The sequence below is a fragment of the Meleagris gallopavo genome, chromosome 2 (genome assembly GCF_000146605.3).
Source record: "Meleagris gallopavo isolate NT-WF06-2002-E0010 breed Aviagen turkey brand Nicholas breeding stock chromosome 2, Turkey_5.1, whole genome shotgun sequence".
Taxonomy (NCBI): domain Eukaryota; kingdom Metazoa; phylum Chordata; class Aves; order Galliformes; family Phasianidae; genus Meleagris; species Meleagris gallopavo.
The window spans coordinates 104562676-104577161 of record NC_015012.2 but is presented as its reverse complement, the minus strand read 5'-3'; the positions used below and the strand labels follow the sequence as shown (position 1 = coordinate 104577161).

The 14486-nt window shown below is 44.5% G+C and overlaps 1 protein-coding gene across 2 annotated transcripts in view; it reads left to right on the top strand.

Annotated features, from left to right (window-relative positions):
- Positions 1-14486, top strand: part of ELP3 (elongator acetyltransferase complex subunit 3) — an 84607-nt gene that overhangs the window by 56738 nt on the left and 13383 nt on the right. For both annotated transcript variants that reach the window (XM_010708081.2, XM_019613379.2), the window contains exons 13-14: positions 4444-4671; positions 8557-8638. In XM_010708081.2, coding sequence (XP_010706383.1) covers positions 4444-4671; positions 8557-8638 — 310 coding nt within the window. The remainder of the gene's footprint in view (positions 1-4443; positions 4672-8556; positions 8639-14486) is intronic.

The window sequence follows — 14486 nt, the reverse complement described above, 5'->3', positions numbered from 1 at the left end:
AGATGCTCATTTTCATCAGTGATCTAAATTGTACATTTTTTGAGTAGTTAGCAAATAGCTTATCACTGTTTTTAAAGCAATGTTATCTTGAATATTCCCTTTGTTAAGCTCATCTATCCAAGTGGCAGGAGGATGTCATTATGTAGTTGTAGCAAAATTTATCATGACAGCAAGCAAGAGAAATATTCTGAAAATGGGATAATTTTTCATGAGCTATAGACTAATGACAAGGTATGATGTTTTCTTGGCTTTGTAAGTAAACAACACATCTTCTTGATAAGAGAGGCTATCATGTCAAAACAAAAATGAATTAATTGTTTCCTATAATTAGTTGCACTTTATGCAGCTTCTTTCTGCTAAGGATCAGTAGGCTGTATGTATTTTTGTAATGGTGATGGTGTGTCTGCTCTTAAAAGTCTTTGAAAGAAAAAAATTAATCAATTTGGAGTAGATTACTTGCCCATAGCTGCTTATTTACAGAGCTGTCTCTGAGCTCCCTTTTCAATTAGTGGCGTTTCTCCATAGCAGTGGAAGGTACTTGCTTGCTCTCAGAGTGGTCAAAGCTGTGCAGCTCTGTGTAATAGTTGTAAAAGTGCTCTGGTGAATTGTCACTGTAAAGAGATGTTGGACTGGCAGTTTTGGAAGGGCAAGAGGCAGTAACACTTCCTGCTTTAACACTCACGTAGGTTTGTATCTGTAACGGGTAGAAGCTACTGTTTCTGCAAAACAGTTTTTTTTCTTTATAATGATCTTCATGTAGAGTGAGAGCAAGGCAGATATTTTAGAGCTCTTTTAGGTTGAGAGTAATCTGCATTTGGGTTTTCCCTTTATTTCTCAAGGTAAGTTTGGTAGTCTACCAGTGGATGCCCTATCCCTGGAGGTGTTCAAGGCCAGGTTGAGTGGGGCCATGGGCAGCCTGGTCCACTATTAAATGTGGAAATTGGTGGCTCTGCCTTTGGCAGGGGAGTTGGAGCTTCATGATCCTTTAGGTCCCTTCCAACCCAACCATTCTGTGATTCTGTAAAAAGTCTGTGTATTGAATATGGTAGATGTCCATATCTACCAGCCAACCTGGAGGTGACCCGGGCTGACTTTTGCCACGTTTCAACCAGTATCTACCTCAGAAGAAAAAGGCTTTGACCATCTCATGATCACTCCAACCTCTTTGAGGAGAATTTTTTTTTAATGCTAGAACCCTCTATTATGCCCAGAAAAGTGGGGAGTACAAAAGACTTGATTGAGTAGGGACTTCTCTGAGCAGTTCGTGTTGTCTGGTATGTGCTGTACTGTGCACGTAAAGCAAAGCCTGCTGGTGAAGGTTCCTATAGGCTTAGTTCACTTCTGCCTACCAGAGCCTTTTGGATGGGCCAGGGCATCAGGGCACTACTGAAGAATAAGCAACCGAGCCACATTTTCTGTATTTTTTTTGAGTTTGCTTTCAGGAAAAATAAAAAGTTTTCCAATCTTGCTGTTTTGAACTCTTGATGTGACATTTTGTTTTTGGAAACAAGCATTGAGTTGTGGTGCTTTTCCTCAGCAAGTTCCCCATATGACTTGAACAGCAGAACCTGGTTCTTAAAACCCTCATGCTCTCCCATTTCCCTGTATGTTTCCATTGTCCTCGTGGCATTAGGTGCACACCAGCAGACCTGGATCAGCCTGTTCCAGCTGTCCTCAGTAAGCTGGAGCGTGGTTGTGCTTGCAGAGAATTTGGCATGTTGGCTGACATCTATTTGGGCACTTACCCATGAGCTGTACGTCTGTGTCAAAATGAGCCCTGCTTCTGTAGTCAGTACAGGATTTAATTGGCAGTTGCCTTCACCCGGGCTTTGTCATGGAGCAGAGCAGGCAGGAGACAGGATCCCTTATGGCTTTTCTGTAAACAAATCTTTAATTCATGGGTTTCTATGTATTAAGGGATTTGTAGAAGAAATACAGAGATCCTTTGCTTGAGTTTTTATAGTAGTACTGGGAAGAGCATGGCAAAGTATACACAGGGATCTTGCACCTCATGAGGGTCAGCAAATCCAAATGCAAGCACCTGGGTCGAGGCAACTCCTATTGCTAATACAAGCTGGGGGATGAAAGGATCGAGTGCAGCCCTGCTGAAAGAGACCTGGGGGTACTGGTGGATGGGAAGCTGGATGTGAGCCAGTATTGTGTCCTCACAGCCCAGAAAGCCAACTGTATCTTGGGCTGCATCCAAAGCAGTGTGGCCAGCAGAGTGAGGGAGGTGATCCTGCCCCTCTGCTCTGTGCTGAGGCCTCACCTGGAGTGCTGCCTCCAGATGTCCTCAGTACAGGAGAGACACAGAGCTGTTGGAGTGCATCCAGAGGAGGGCCACCAAAATGATCCCAGGGATGGAACAGCTCTCCTATGAAGACAGGTTGAGAGAGCTGGGGCTGTGCACCATGGAGAAGAGAAGGCTGTGAGGTGACCTGAGAGCGGCCTGTCAGTGTCTAAAGCAGAACTACAGAAATGAAGGGTTCAGACTCTTTAGTCTGTGGTGACAGATACAAGAAATAAGGAAAAAGTATTTTACAGTGAGGGTGGTGAGGCACTGGAACAGGTGGCCCAGTGGTTGATGCCCCATTCCTGGAGACTTTCAGAGTGAAGCTGAATCAGACCCTGAGCAGCCTGATCTAGCTGTGGTATCCCTGTTCATTGCAGGGGAGTTGGACTAGATGGCCTTCAGAGGTCCCTTCCAACTGTGAGGATTCTGTGATCAATTCTATGTACACTACCAGGGAGTAACTGTTGGATACACTAGTGTCACATTTGTGCACGGGACATTCACTGCTATTGGCCATTCACATTTGAATTCCTAAAGTTAAAGGAGTGTCTCAAATTGATGGTGGCATAGTGATGTGATGGTTTTAGTTTTACTCATGGGTTGTTTTTGAAGCAAATGCTCTGATCATTCCTTGCTTAGAAAGCATTGGGAAGCACAAAGCCCTCATGCCTTTCAGATAAATCTAGAAAGCACCTTCCATGAGCACACCTGCTGTACACCATACATTAATGGATGCTTAGTTCTAGGGGTGAGACTAGAACTGGAAAACCCCGAACATGTACTGTAGGGTCATCAGGTCCTCAATCCTGCAGGCTAGATGGGGGCTGCTATTGCTCATCTGATAGGCAATGTGGGAAAGAATGTTGGTCTGCTTAGCAGCTGGGTGTTGCAGGTGGGCAAGGGAGCCCCTGCAGCAAGGATGGGTATGTATTCCAGCTATAGCAGCTCAATTTAGAGCACGAATAGAGTGACTCATCATGTCACCACAGATGTGCCTTTATTATCATCAGCAAGAGGATACATCAAATTAACTGAGTGAGAACTCTACTACAGAGAAATGCAACTACCATTGTGTGAGATTGGATCAGGTCTCATGTTGCTGTAAATCTGAACTTTTGTAGTTTCTTGGGTCCTGGGGCTGCTCCTTAGTGACAGAAGGTCACAACTGTCTGAAAAAGAAGTTTTTTTCCTTCTTTCTGCTCCCTTCTCCATCAGTTATTCTTTATAGCTTCTAGGTGCTCTGGAGAACTAATTTCTTCTACCCAAGCATGATCTACCTAAGCATGATCTGCACAGTCAGTCAGCTCTCACCTTGCTTTTCCCTTCCACTTGTTGTGATCTTCAGAACTGCCTTTATCTAGATAACTATCAAAATTGGTCAGCTCTCGGGGTACCTGTTGGGGTGGGTTTGATGTCTCCAGTACCATCTGAAGGAGTGAAAAAAACACTTCCTACAGATTCTATAGAAAGTACATGTGTAATTTATGATGTGTTGCAAAGAATTCTGGAACTCAGTAGGTGCTCGACACCATTTCAGATCCACTCCTGTTGCAGTTTGCGCTTGTAGTTATATACAGTGTGTTTGCTGGAAGGAACCAGTTGATATTAGTAAAGTTGGCTGTTTCATAGACACTTCAAGTCTTTTCTTTTGCAAAGTAGCAAAGACATGGCCCTAAATGCAGGTTTGGTGAAGGCAAATGCAACACTATTCACTCTACATTAGCTAATTTGTCTTTAGAATGGAAATTCAATTATAGCAATTCCTTGATTACTGGAAAGAGTTGCAGAAGCTCAAGTATCTTAAAAAACCTGGTTTTAGATTGCTGACTTACCAACAGATAGCCATGTGGGTTACCAACCTTTCTGGAAAGCATGCAAATAGGCACTGAAGACTAGTTCAGTCCCCCTGATAAATACATTTCTATTAAAGTAGCCCATGTCTTTAATATGACTACAGGAATATCAGTTCTTACCCAGTGTTGCTAAAATCCATCTAGAATTAAATTGGCCTATAAGAAAGCACTTCATGTTTTCTCTGAATCATAATAGTACACAAAATTGGTTTTTGTCTTTCCAAAGTGTTGCTTAAGTATTTTAACAGGTTTTTATTTTCTTCTTCATATTCTTCATTACTTCTTTTCTTTCACCAGATTGAATTAATTAGAAGAGATTATGTGGCTAATGGTGGCTGGGAGACCTTCCTGTCCTACGAAGACCCAGAGCAGGACATTCTCATTGGCCTCCTACGACTGCGAAAGTGCTCAGAAGAGTCTTTCAGACCTGAGCTAAAGGGGGGTGTTTCCATTGTGAGAGAGCTGCACGTGTATGGGAGCGTGGTCCCAGTGAGCAGTCGGGATCCTTCCAAATTTCAGCACCAGGTATGTCAAACCATCTTTATTTTTCATCTGTACGCCCTGCTCTTCCCCACTACTTCCAGTGTAACTGGAGAAGGACCTTCATTCATTGTTTGGATTATAGTCTGCTTCTCTATCTCCAAGCAGTTGGAAGAGAAGGTTATCAGGAGTAGTTAACATGAATTCACCGTGGGGAAGTTGAGCTTGATCAGCCTAGTAGCTCTCTATGATGTCATCACTGACTGAATAGAATGACTGGATAGAGAGCAATGGATGTTGTGTACCTTCACTTCAGCAAGGTGTTTGACACTCTCATAACATCCTTGTTATGAAACTTAGAAAATGTGGGATACATGAGAGGATGATGAGGTGGATTGAGAACTGGCAGACTGACCGAGCTCAGAGGGTTGTCATCAGCAGTGTGGAGTCTGGTTGGAGGCTGTAACTAGTGGTGTTCCCCAGGGGTCAGTGCTAGTCCTGGTCTTGTTCAGCATCTTCACTGATGACCTGGGTGAATGGATAGAGTCTACCTTCAGCAAGTTTGCTGATAATACAAAGCTGGGAGGATTGACTGACACACCTGAAGGCTGTGCTGCCATTCACAAGACCTGAACAGACTGGAGAGTTGAGCAGGGAGGAGCCTTATGAAGTTTAACAAGAGTCTTGGCACCTGTGGAGGAAAAACCACATGTACCAGTGCAGACTGGAGGATTACCTGCTAGGGAGGAGCTCTACAGAGAAGGACGTGGGGTCCTGGTGGACTACATGTTTGCCATGAGCCAGCAGTGTGCCCTTGTAGCCAAGAAGACCAATGGGATCCTGGGGTTCATTAAAAAAAGAGCGTGGCCAGCAGAGCAAAGAAGGTGAGCCTCCTCCTCTATTCTGCCCTGAGGAGACCACATCTGGACTACTGCATCTAGTTCTGGGCTCCCCAGTTGAAAAAAAGACAGGGATCTCCTAGAAGAAGTCCATCTGAGGGCCACAAAGATGATGAAGGGCCTGGAGCATCTCCATATGAGGAAAGGCTGAGTAACCTGGGTCTGTTCAGCCTGCGGAAAAGAAGACTGAGAAGGAGAATCTGATCAATGTTTGTAAATATCTAAAGGGAGCTGGGAGGCAAATGGATGAGGCCAAGCTCTTGGTGGTGTGTAGCAATAGAACAAGGAGCAATGGCCTGAAACTTGTACATAGGAAGTTCTGTACAAACGTGGAAGAATTTCTTTACAGTAAAGGTGATGCAGCACTGGCACAGGCTGCCCAGAGAGGTAGTGGAGTCTCCTATGGATTTTTTAAAGACTTGTCTGGACACTGATCTGTGTGACCTACTGTGGGGAACTGCTTTAGCAGGGGATTGGTCTCGATGATCTCTTGAGGTCCCTTCCAACCCCTGCAGTGCTGTGATTCTGTAATAAAAATGCAATTGAATTTGAGCTCCTTCTTGCATTTCACGTGTTGAAATCCTGCTGCTTCTGAGGTTTTGCTGCTGTGATAGTGTTTAGACAGTTGCTACTGCTCTGACCAAAAAAAAAATAAAGCATGGCTGAAAACTATCTGCCTTACTCATGTCTGTACAGTGCGAGAGCCCATCTAAGCTGGTGCTCATTTTGCTTTCAAGTGCTAAGCGTCTCTGGTTCTGAAGTGCGTTTCCTTTGATATCCTGTACTGTACATCAGACTTCACTGCAAAAGTAAAACAAAGGGGACATGTCCACTGTGTGGGTGTATTTCCTTCTAAAATGGATCTTGTTCAGTAGAGAAATTTCACTTCTGAAGCCTGAAGTAGTTGCAGATGGGGAGGTGAGCGGTTTTGAGGCCTACCCAGTTTTCTTTCAAGGAACCATAATACCTATAATACCTATAATCCCTATTACCAGAACAGAAGAAATTCAGCTTTGGTTCTGAGATGTTTCCTGGTGCAGGTGGTTTGGGGAGGCTTTTTAGTAAAGCCTCTTAGTTATGCCCTGTGGTTTATTTTTGCTTCAGAGCCACTTGTGAAGCCATTTCGTCTCTATCTTAAAAGCATGTGAAGAATGGACTGGAAAGCTGTGTTTCTAATTCCTCACAGCGAGTCGTATGAAAATTGCACATTATGCCTCTGTGGAATATAACACGCTGTGGCTTGCAGTGAGCAAAAATGGGAATTACATTTTTGCCCTGGTAGATGTTGAACCTTTCGAGTGAGCTTTTAAAAAAGCAATCAGTTTGTCCTCTGTGCCAGAACTGCTCAAGGCTGATGTTTTAAATTAACTTCCTTGTATTTATTAATCATTCCCTGAGTATATGTGCATTAAGATGCAGTTTGGCTAGACGCTGATGACGTTTAGCCATGAGGCAGAGACTGTTTAAAAACAATAATTAATAAGGGAATAGTGAAGGCATCTACTGTAAAATGGCTAACATTTCAAAATTTTGGAAGGGAAAACTGGCCATCCAAAGTATTAGAGAATAATTTAAAAAGAAGTTGACCACTTTGAACATTAAAATAGGCTGGAAGTTGGAATATCACAGTATATGACGCACTGCTGTTCGTTTGCAATAGTCGGGTGTCGAGACATTAAGCAGAGACTTTTTGCAATTGTGGGGACAATTTCTGATTAGAACAGCACTTCAGAAAATTTCAGTGTATTACTTAAGAATGCCTGTAAGTGCTAAGTGTTTTTCGAATTAAATTGCATCCGCTTCAGTTTCAGCACAGCCCGAGTCTGTACATTTTGTCAGGAAAACAGATGAACAAAGAGCCAAGTGTAATTCCTGCATCCTAATGTTAGAAGTGAATTAATCCAATCAATTATCCCCAGATATATAAGACAACTAAGTTAAGTTAAATAGAGTGGAAAGGCTATTCCCTTGTTTCGAAGCGTTGTTTTGATGGCAGTAGTGTTCATGCTGTGCAAGATTTCCGAATGTAAATAGAGGCGTGGATCTGATCCAGAATATTAGCGTGCTCTTCTGCAATTCCTTTTGCTTTGGCATCTTCCCTTCTATGAGCTGAGCCTCGTGGCTGTGCCCTGAGCACCAGAGAGTGGTGTGGGTCTGCAGAAGGCACGTGGGCACTTGGTGCAGGTTTTGAGGATGGGCCCCAGGTGGGTCCTGTAGATGGTAACAGCTCCTGGAGGGCGGTGAAAATAATAGCTGTGAGGCAACAGGGCAGTGGTTGTACCAGAAAGCCAATGGTTGTATCAGAAATGCCCATGGTTGTATCGAAAAGCCACTGGTGGTATCAGAAATGTCAGTGGTTGTATCAAAAAGTCAATGGTTGTATTGGAAAGACCAATGGTTATGTCAGAAGGGTCAATGACTATATTGGAAAGGCCAGGGTTATATTGGAATGGCCAGTGGTTATAATGAAAGGCTTCTGGTTATATCAGAAAAACCAACAGCAGCTCTCTGGCTCTGCCACAAGGTGCCATGGTGTGGCCACATCCATTGCAACTGATGTCAGACTTGCAATTCATGAGTGTATGCAACTGCATCCAATGTCTGTGCTCTGGATTTGTTTAATTCCCAAATATAAGCCCAGGTATAGCAAGACAACTGCCAGGATGGGTGATAGCATGATTGTTGTTTGGTAATTTGAACAGGACAGACCTGCTCAGCGCCAACTTGACTGTCACAAGGTTTAACTTCCTTCTGCTTCTGCCCCTGAGAAGCTGTCAGGCACTGGAGCTGCCTGTGAATAATTTCACAATTATTAAAAAAAACACAAAATCCAATGCAATGGTGAGAAAGCTGCACTGTGAACTTCAGCATTAGCACATCTCTGTAAGTGCTCTTCCTCCACTAAGGTTTTGGTCATTCCTGTGCCTGTACATAAGAAGTCTCCTGGAAGTGTTCTGATGCTTACAGTCTGACCTTGCTTATGTTTTCTGTTTTTGCAGAACTTATATTCTTGTTTTTTCTTCTGCTACAGGGATTTGGCATGCTACTCATGGAGGAGGCAGAAAGAATAGCCAAGGAGGAACACGGGTCATGGAAAATTGCTGTAATTTCAGGTATCTTTGCTTTATTCCCCCCCCCTTTTTTTTTCCTCTTAATCTGAAAACAAATCCACTACAGCTAATGCCAACTGCTGTGACCACTGAAATGAGCATCAGCTTAGTAACTGAGTTGAATTCCAGCCTGGCTCCATCCAACACAATGCTGCCATGGTGAGCAGCGTGCCAAAGGATGCTGCAGGGAGCCATCCTCCTCTGGCTGCCAAAGAGCCATGGCCATGGATGCCTTCCTGCTCCTAAGGCTGCAATTTCTGAGCTCACTGCTTTGGCCTCGTCACAGGTTGTTATTGCTGAGGGCTCACTTTCCAGAGCTTGTGAGGATAGAAAATTGCCAGCCTCCATTTTAGAGCCTTTCTGCAAGTGCCATCATTAGGGTGGACAGATGTGCTTTTAGGATACATTAAGCATTATCATGGAGAAGCAAGCTGCAGCTCTTTCTCCTGTTTCATTTGCAAGGCACTGTGACTGAGGAGGGCAACAGCAGCTCATGGTGTGCATGTGTATGAAGTCAAGGTCAGGACTGCCTTTGTGCATTAATTTATTCTTATATTAGTGGTTACTGTGGCTACAGAAAGTTGTTACAGGCATATAGGTAACAGAGGAGGCTGGTGAAGTGGGTGCTAAGGAACTTGGCCAAAAGAACTTGAATACAGATCTTATACAAAAATAATAAACCACCAGTTTGATCCAAGCTGCTGAGTGCTGAATGAAGAGCCTTTGTGTGTGCTTGCTGCTGGGTCCTGTTATGGGCTGTAAGAGAACTGGAGAGGCCATCCCAGCAAGTGTCTGCAATGAGGGCCAGCATCTGAGTGAGGGTGAGGTGCAGGTCATAACCTGATGCTTAGCATGAGATGTGGCCCTGAGGGACATGGTTAGTGGGTAGTATTGATGATGGGACAGCAGGTGGACTTGATGATCTCAGAGCTCTCTTCCAACCTAGATGATTCCATGATTCTACAATTCTGTGAGCGTGCACGGTGATGATGTGTTGGCAGTTGGACTTGATGGTGTTAGAGCTCTCTTCCAACCTTAATGACTGCATTCTCTGGATTCCTTGCTCTTAAGACATAAGGCAATCACGTTTCTCTATTTGCCGCTGCAGACAAGTCAGTTTGAATGTCGTGTGGTTGAGAAATGCCCATACTTGGTATTTCCTCAATAAAACAGAGAAAGTGGAAACGTTTTCTTTTGTACTAACAACATCCTGACTCGGGATGCGTGGGGGAATGCGTGGTGGTAATCCCTCTGCGATAAAGAACATTTCGATGAGCAGAAAATGTACAGCAATTACTAAAAAGAAAAAGAGATCTGTTAAAGCATTCGTGTTACTAATTTTACCTGTAGTTTAACAAACTGATACACAGAATGTTTTCTTTGCGTTGAAATGCAGTGCCAGAAGTCTGCCTTGGTTGCATGTAGTTTGTGTCATTGCAGGAAGATCTCAGTTGTGATTTTTATCTTCATTTTCCCCCAGACTGTAAAATACAATATGGTACAGTTTGTCTTTATAACAGAATACTGCAGCATCTGCAAAGAGCAGTTTTCCAGCTGTTTCCTTGGAGATGTTATCGCTTGCATTTCAACTCTCCTCTAAGTTTTATCTGAAATACAAATGCAGCCAGAAGTTCTTTTTCCATTGGAGATGAACTTGCTTTTGCTACCTCTGCTTTCAAAATTCATTTTTAATCTGGGAACCCATTGCAACGTCTTCAACATATTGCAAATTTTTCACTGCCATTTGGAGAGAAACACATGAGAAAAATCTACTTCGAAGATATCTCTCATAGGGCCCTTTCTCTCATTTTGTACTGCATATTTTATTAATGCTTTGTTGCAGTGGTTTATTTAATGGTGTCCTTTTTCAGCAGTGTTTTCCAGTGTGGCATTTAATGGCTACATCAATACTAGTTAATTAAATAGTGCCAGAACACCCAGTGTGCAGAATGTGGGAAATGGGTATGTCAGGGGGCTCCAGGAGTCACAGAACTACAGAGTGATTTGAGCTGGAAGGGGCCCTTATAGGCCATTTGGTCCCACTCCCTGCACTGAACAGGGACACCCACAGCTCCATCAGTGCTCACAGCCCCATCCAGCCTGACCTTGGCTGTCTGCAGGGATGGGGCACCCACCTCATCTCTGTGCAAACTGTGCCAGTGCCTCACTGCTCTTACTGTAAGCAACATCCTCCTTATATCCAATCTAAACCTCCCTTCTTTGAGTTTGAAAACCATTTCACCTTGGAAATGCACTTAATTCCGACAGATTAAGATAACTTCAAAAGAAAACGTTTTTGTACAACATCCAAAAGAAGTCAAAAACAGGAAAAAACAAAGAAAACAAGGAAAGAAGAAAGCCCTACATCTAATGTGCATTCAGTGAGGTTGCAGCAGAAGCACTGCCATCCTACCCAGGTGGCTTGCAGCCCTTCTGACAGAGGCAGCAGTCACCATTCCTGCCCCCTGCACTGTGTCCATCAGATCCTCACTGCTTCCAGACCTCTCTCCTCCACAGCAGCACATGTGAACTGCTAGAGCTCATTTTCTTTTGTCTGGATGCCCTGGGGGACTCCAGGCTGCTTTCTTCCCACGTGTAAGCCGGTCAATATTCTTAATGAAACATTATGTCACGTCCCCACAAGTGTGGATGTCCCTTTGCTCAGTCAGGTGCCGTGTCTTGCACTTTGCCACATCTTGCTCTGAGGAGGGCTGAGATTCCTCCCCCCGCAGCACATTTTCATCTTCACTATCAGGCATTGCTATCAAATCACTGATACAAACCTGCAGCTGAGAGACAAGCGAGTAATTTAGGATTGCCTCCTGATTAAGATCAGTGGGACTGTGATAATCTGTTTGGGGTGACTGATCCCAGCGTCTTTCTCCTGAGCCAGGCACCCACAATCATAGGGCTGTAAATGGAAATGAAACCAATCCCACCCATTTTCTGCAGTCCCCACAAGAGATGAGGTGGTTCGTGGTTGGTGGTGACTCATCCCCCAGTCTGTTGGTGCTGCTCGAGCATACTGTCTCATGCATTTAAGGAAACTGCTACTCCTGCCTTTGCCTTTTGCAGTTACAGATAATAACAGAGGTTAGGAACTTTCTAAAAGTAAATCTGATGCATCATACCAGTGTTAAATTCACCTGAGAGGTAAAACATGAACCGAGCTGGCGTATAAATCAGAGGGAAAGTTCTAGGGCACATTTGATGGTACTCTAAAGTATCTTAATTTGCTCGTGTAAATAGCCCTCTGGTCTCCCTGGATGTAATAAATCACTCAAGTAATCAGCGTCCCATACTTCATGTTGGATGTTGATTCGTGGGCTGCCTCGGAGCTTGCTGACTGGCAGGGTGTGCTCTGGGGGCCACAGGATGGAGCTCTGAAGCACTGCAGGAGGATGGATGGGGTTCAGCAGGGCTCTGCTGCCATTGTTGGGTTGTTACTGTTAGAAATGCCAATCTCACTGATTGTTAATAAGAGAAGAAGTGGCCTGAAATAAGAGGGAACGTGGTAATGGTAATGAATTGGCTCTGTGATGATTGCGTGCTTTAGATGGATAGCCTTTGGAAAGAAATTAATTAGATGAGTTTGGGAGAAGCCAAGGATAAACCCATGCTGGTGGATTGGTGCTATGGAATAGCTGCCGTGTAGTTCTTAATGAACTTCAGTTTAGAAGGTTTAGTAATGTAACCACTTTGAAAATAAACCTGATATGTCTTAACTGGGATTTCAGTGTAGACACGAACAGGAATATTGTTCATAGAATCATATCATAGAATGGCCTGGGTTGCAAAGGACCACAATGCTCATCCAGTTCCAACCCCCTGCTATGTGCAGGTCACCAACCAGCAGACCAGGCTGCCCAGAGCCACATCCAGCCTGGCCTTGAATGCCTGCAGGGATGGGGCATCCACAGCCTCCTTGGGCAACCTGTTCAGTGTACATTGTTGTTCTTAAGCAAGGGCACGGCTGCAAACCCCAGCATTCTGTGGTTTGGTAGGAAGCTTTTGTGTTTTTATATACACGTACAGACACATGAAATATCAAAAACCTTTGTTTGTAGCCTGTATTAAAGTCAAGTGGCCTAACCTGCATAGTATGGAGCAGAGACTTTCACCTCACCAGCTGTCCCAGCTGAACATATTTTGGAAAATGGGAACCAGTCTTTGTTTATTAAGGCTTTGTGCATATGGATGGTCCACAATCTCTAGGCAATAATGCACAGAGATAAGTTCTAAGTTTTGGAAATCTGATCAGTTAAAGGGTATGGAGCATTCTGCCTGTTCCTTGTATGCCTTTCTAGAATCACAATATCATTCAGGTTGGAAAAGTTCACCCAGTCCAACTCCAACCCATCCCACCACTGCTCACATCCCCACAGTTCTGTTACACCTCCAGGGATGGTGACCCCACCACCTCCCAGTTCCAGTGCCATCCAGTTGAATGGATGGGGACACCTTCTTTATGTGCTCCCTTTCCTGAACACCCCTTTCCCCATTCTCAACCCAAACGATTCCCTAGCCTACAAAGCCTCACTAATAAGAATCACAATGATAATGATGTCAATAGAACACACGTAGTGAGTTTGGGTTAGTCAGGGTGTATTTAGAAATCAAACTCATGAAGAAATGGAGGTGACTTCCACACGAGTGACTTGTAACGCACGGCGGTATAAATAGACCTGAATCAGAACTGTGAGCAAGAGCAGTTGTTAAGGATTTAAAAAGGAATAGTTTCTTTGATGGGAATCTTCCTCTCTGACCAGCAGTGTTCCTGCACCGCCCACGGGTGCTAATCCTCCTTTTCAAGACTGCAAGAGGTGAAGGGATTAAAGCTTGTTTTCAGTGAAAGCTTTGAGTGTAGATTTCCTCAAGTTGTGGGTTTCATGGTTACAACCCGAATTTGATGTGGGCTCACTGTCCAGCTCTCCAACTGCTGCTTTAGGCGAGCATTACGTGTGCCTTAAGGCAGGCTTACCTGCAGCGTGCAGTGCTCACTGCTGGAGGCTGATGGGGAATGGGGCCATCCTGCCTGGGGTACCAGCAGAGCAGGGTGAGGACTTCTCCCTTTGTCAAGAGCTGAGCGCTCATGAGAGTTAACAGATTTTCTTTCTCAATTACATACAAACAAATGCCATCAGTGCCTGCACTCCTTCGGAGTACATTTGCTCGCGCTCCTAGGAGCAAATTTCAGTGCTTCCCAGCGGACTCCTACCAAAGTATTTTGTTCTCCCTGCTGTTCTTGGAATAAGCAGGTTCAGCTGAACCTGTCTGCTCGTAATGCATCTCTTTGCTCTTAGAGGTGTTTAATCTACAGGCAGAAAGGGAAAAAGACGCAGCAGGGTTTAAGCGGGTTGCCGTCGCTTATTACAGCAGTGCCTAAAAAGCATGCAAGGTTACTTCCAAACAAAGGAAAATCTGAGGTCCCTGGCGTTGGGAACCCAGGAGCCATGGCAGGCAGTGAACCGGGGAATGATGCACGGAGCAAGCTGGGCTCTAAGGCAGCTGCCTCACAGAGCGTCTCGTTAAATATCACTTCATTTGAAGAGGGCCGGTGGGAACAGCACATTTAATTGACTATGGAATCAATGAGTGCTTTTGTAAGGGAAGATGAGCGTTTGCAAGGCAGGAAGGGCACTTTGGGTTCTGGTACCACGGAGGGAAATGATGGTACCGATGTGATGGGGAATGAGAGAAGTCATCGCTTTGGGTGCTGGTGGTGCAGTGTGGTGTCTGAGCGTTTGACCAAGCGAACCAGAATCCAATCTTTGCAATAACGGGGCAGAGCCGGCGCTGCTCTCCCTGCTCCTTCGTGCCCCCCACCACCTAAATCAAAGAGCAAAGTAAA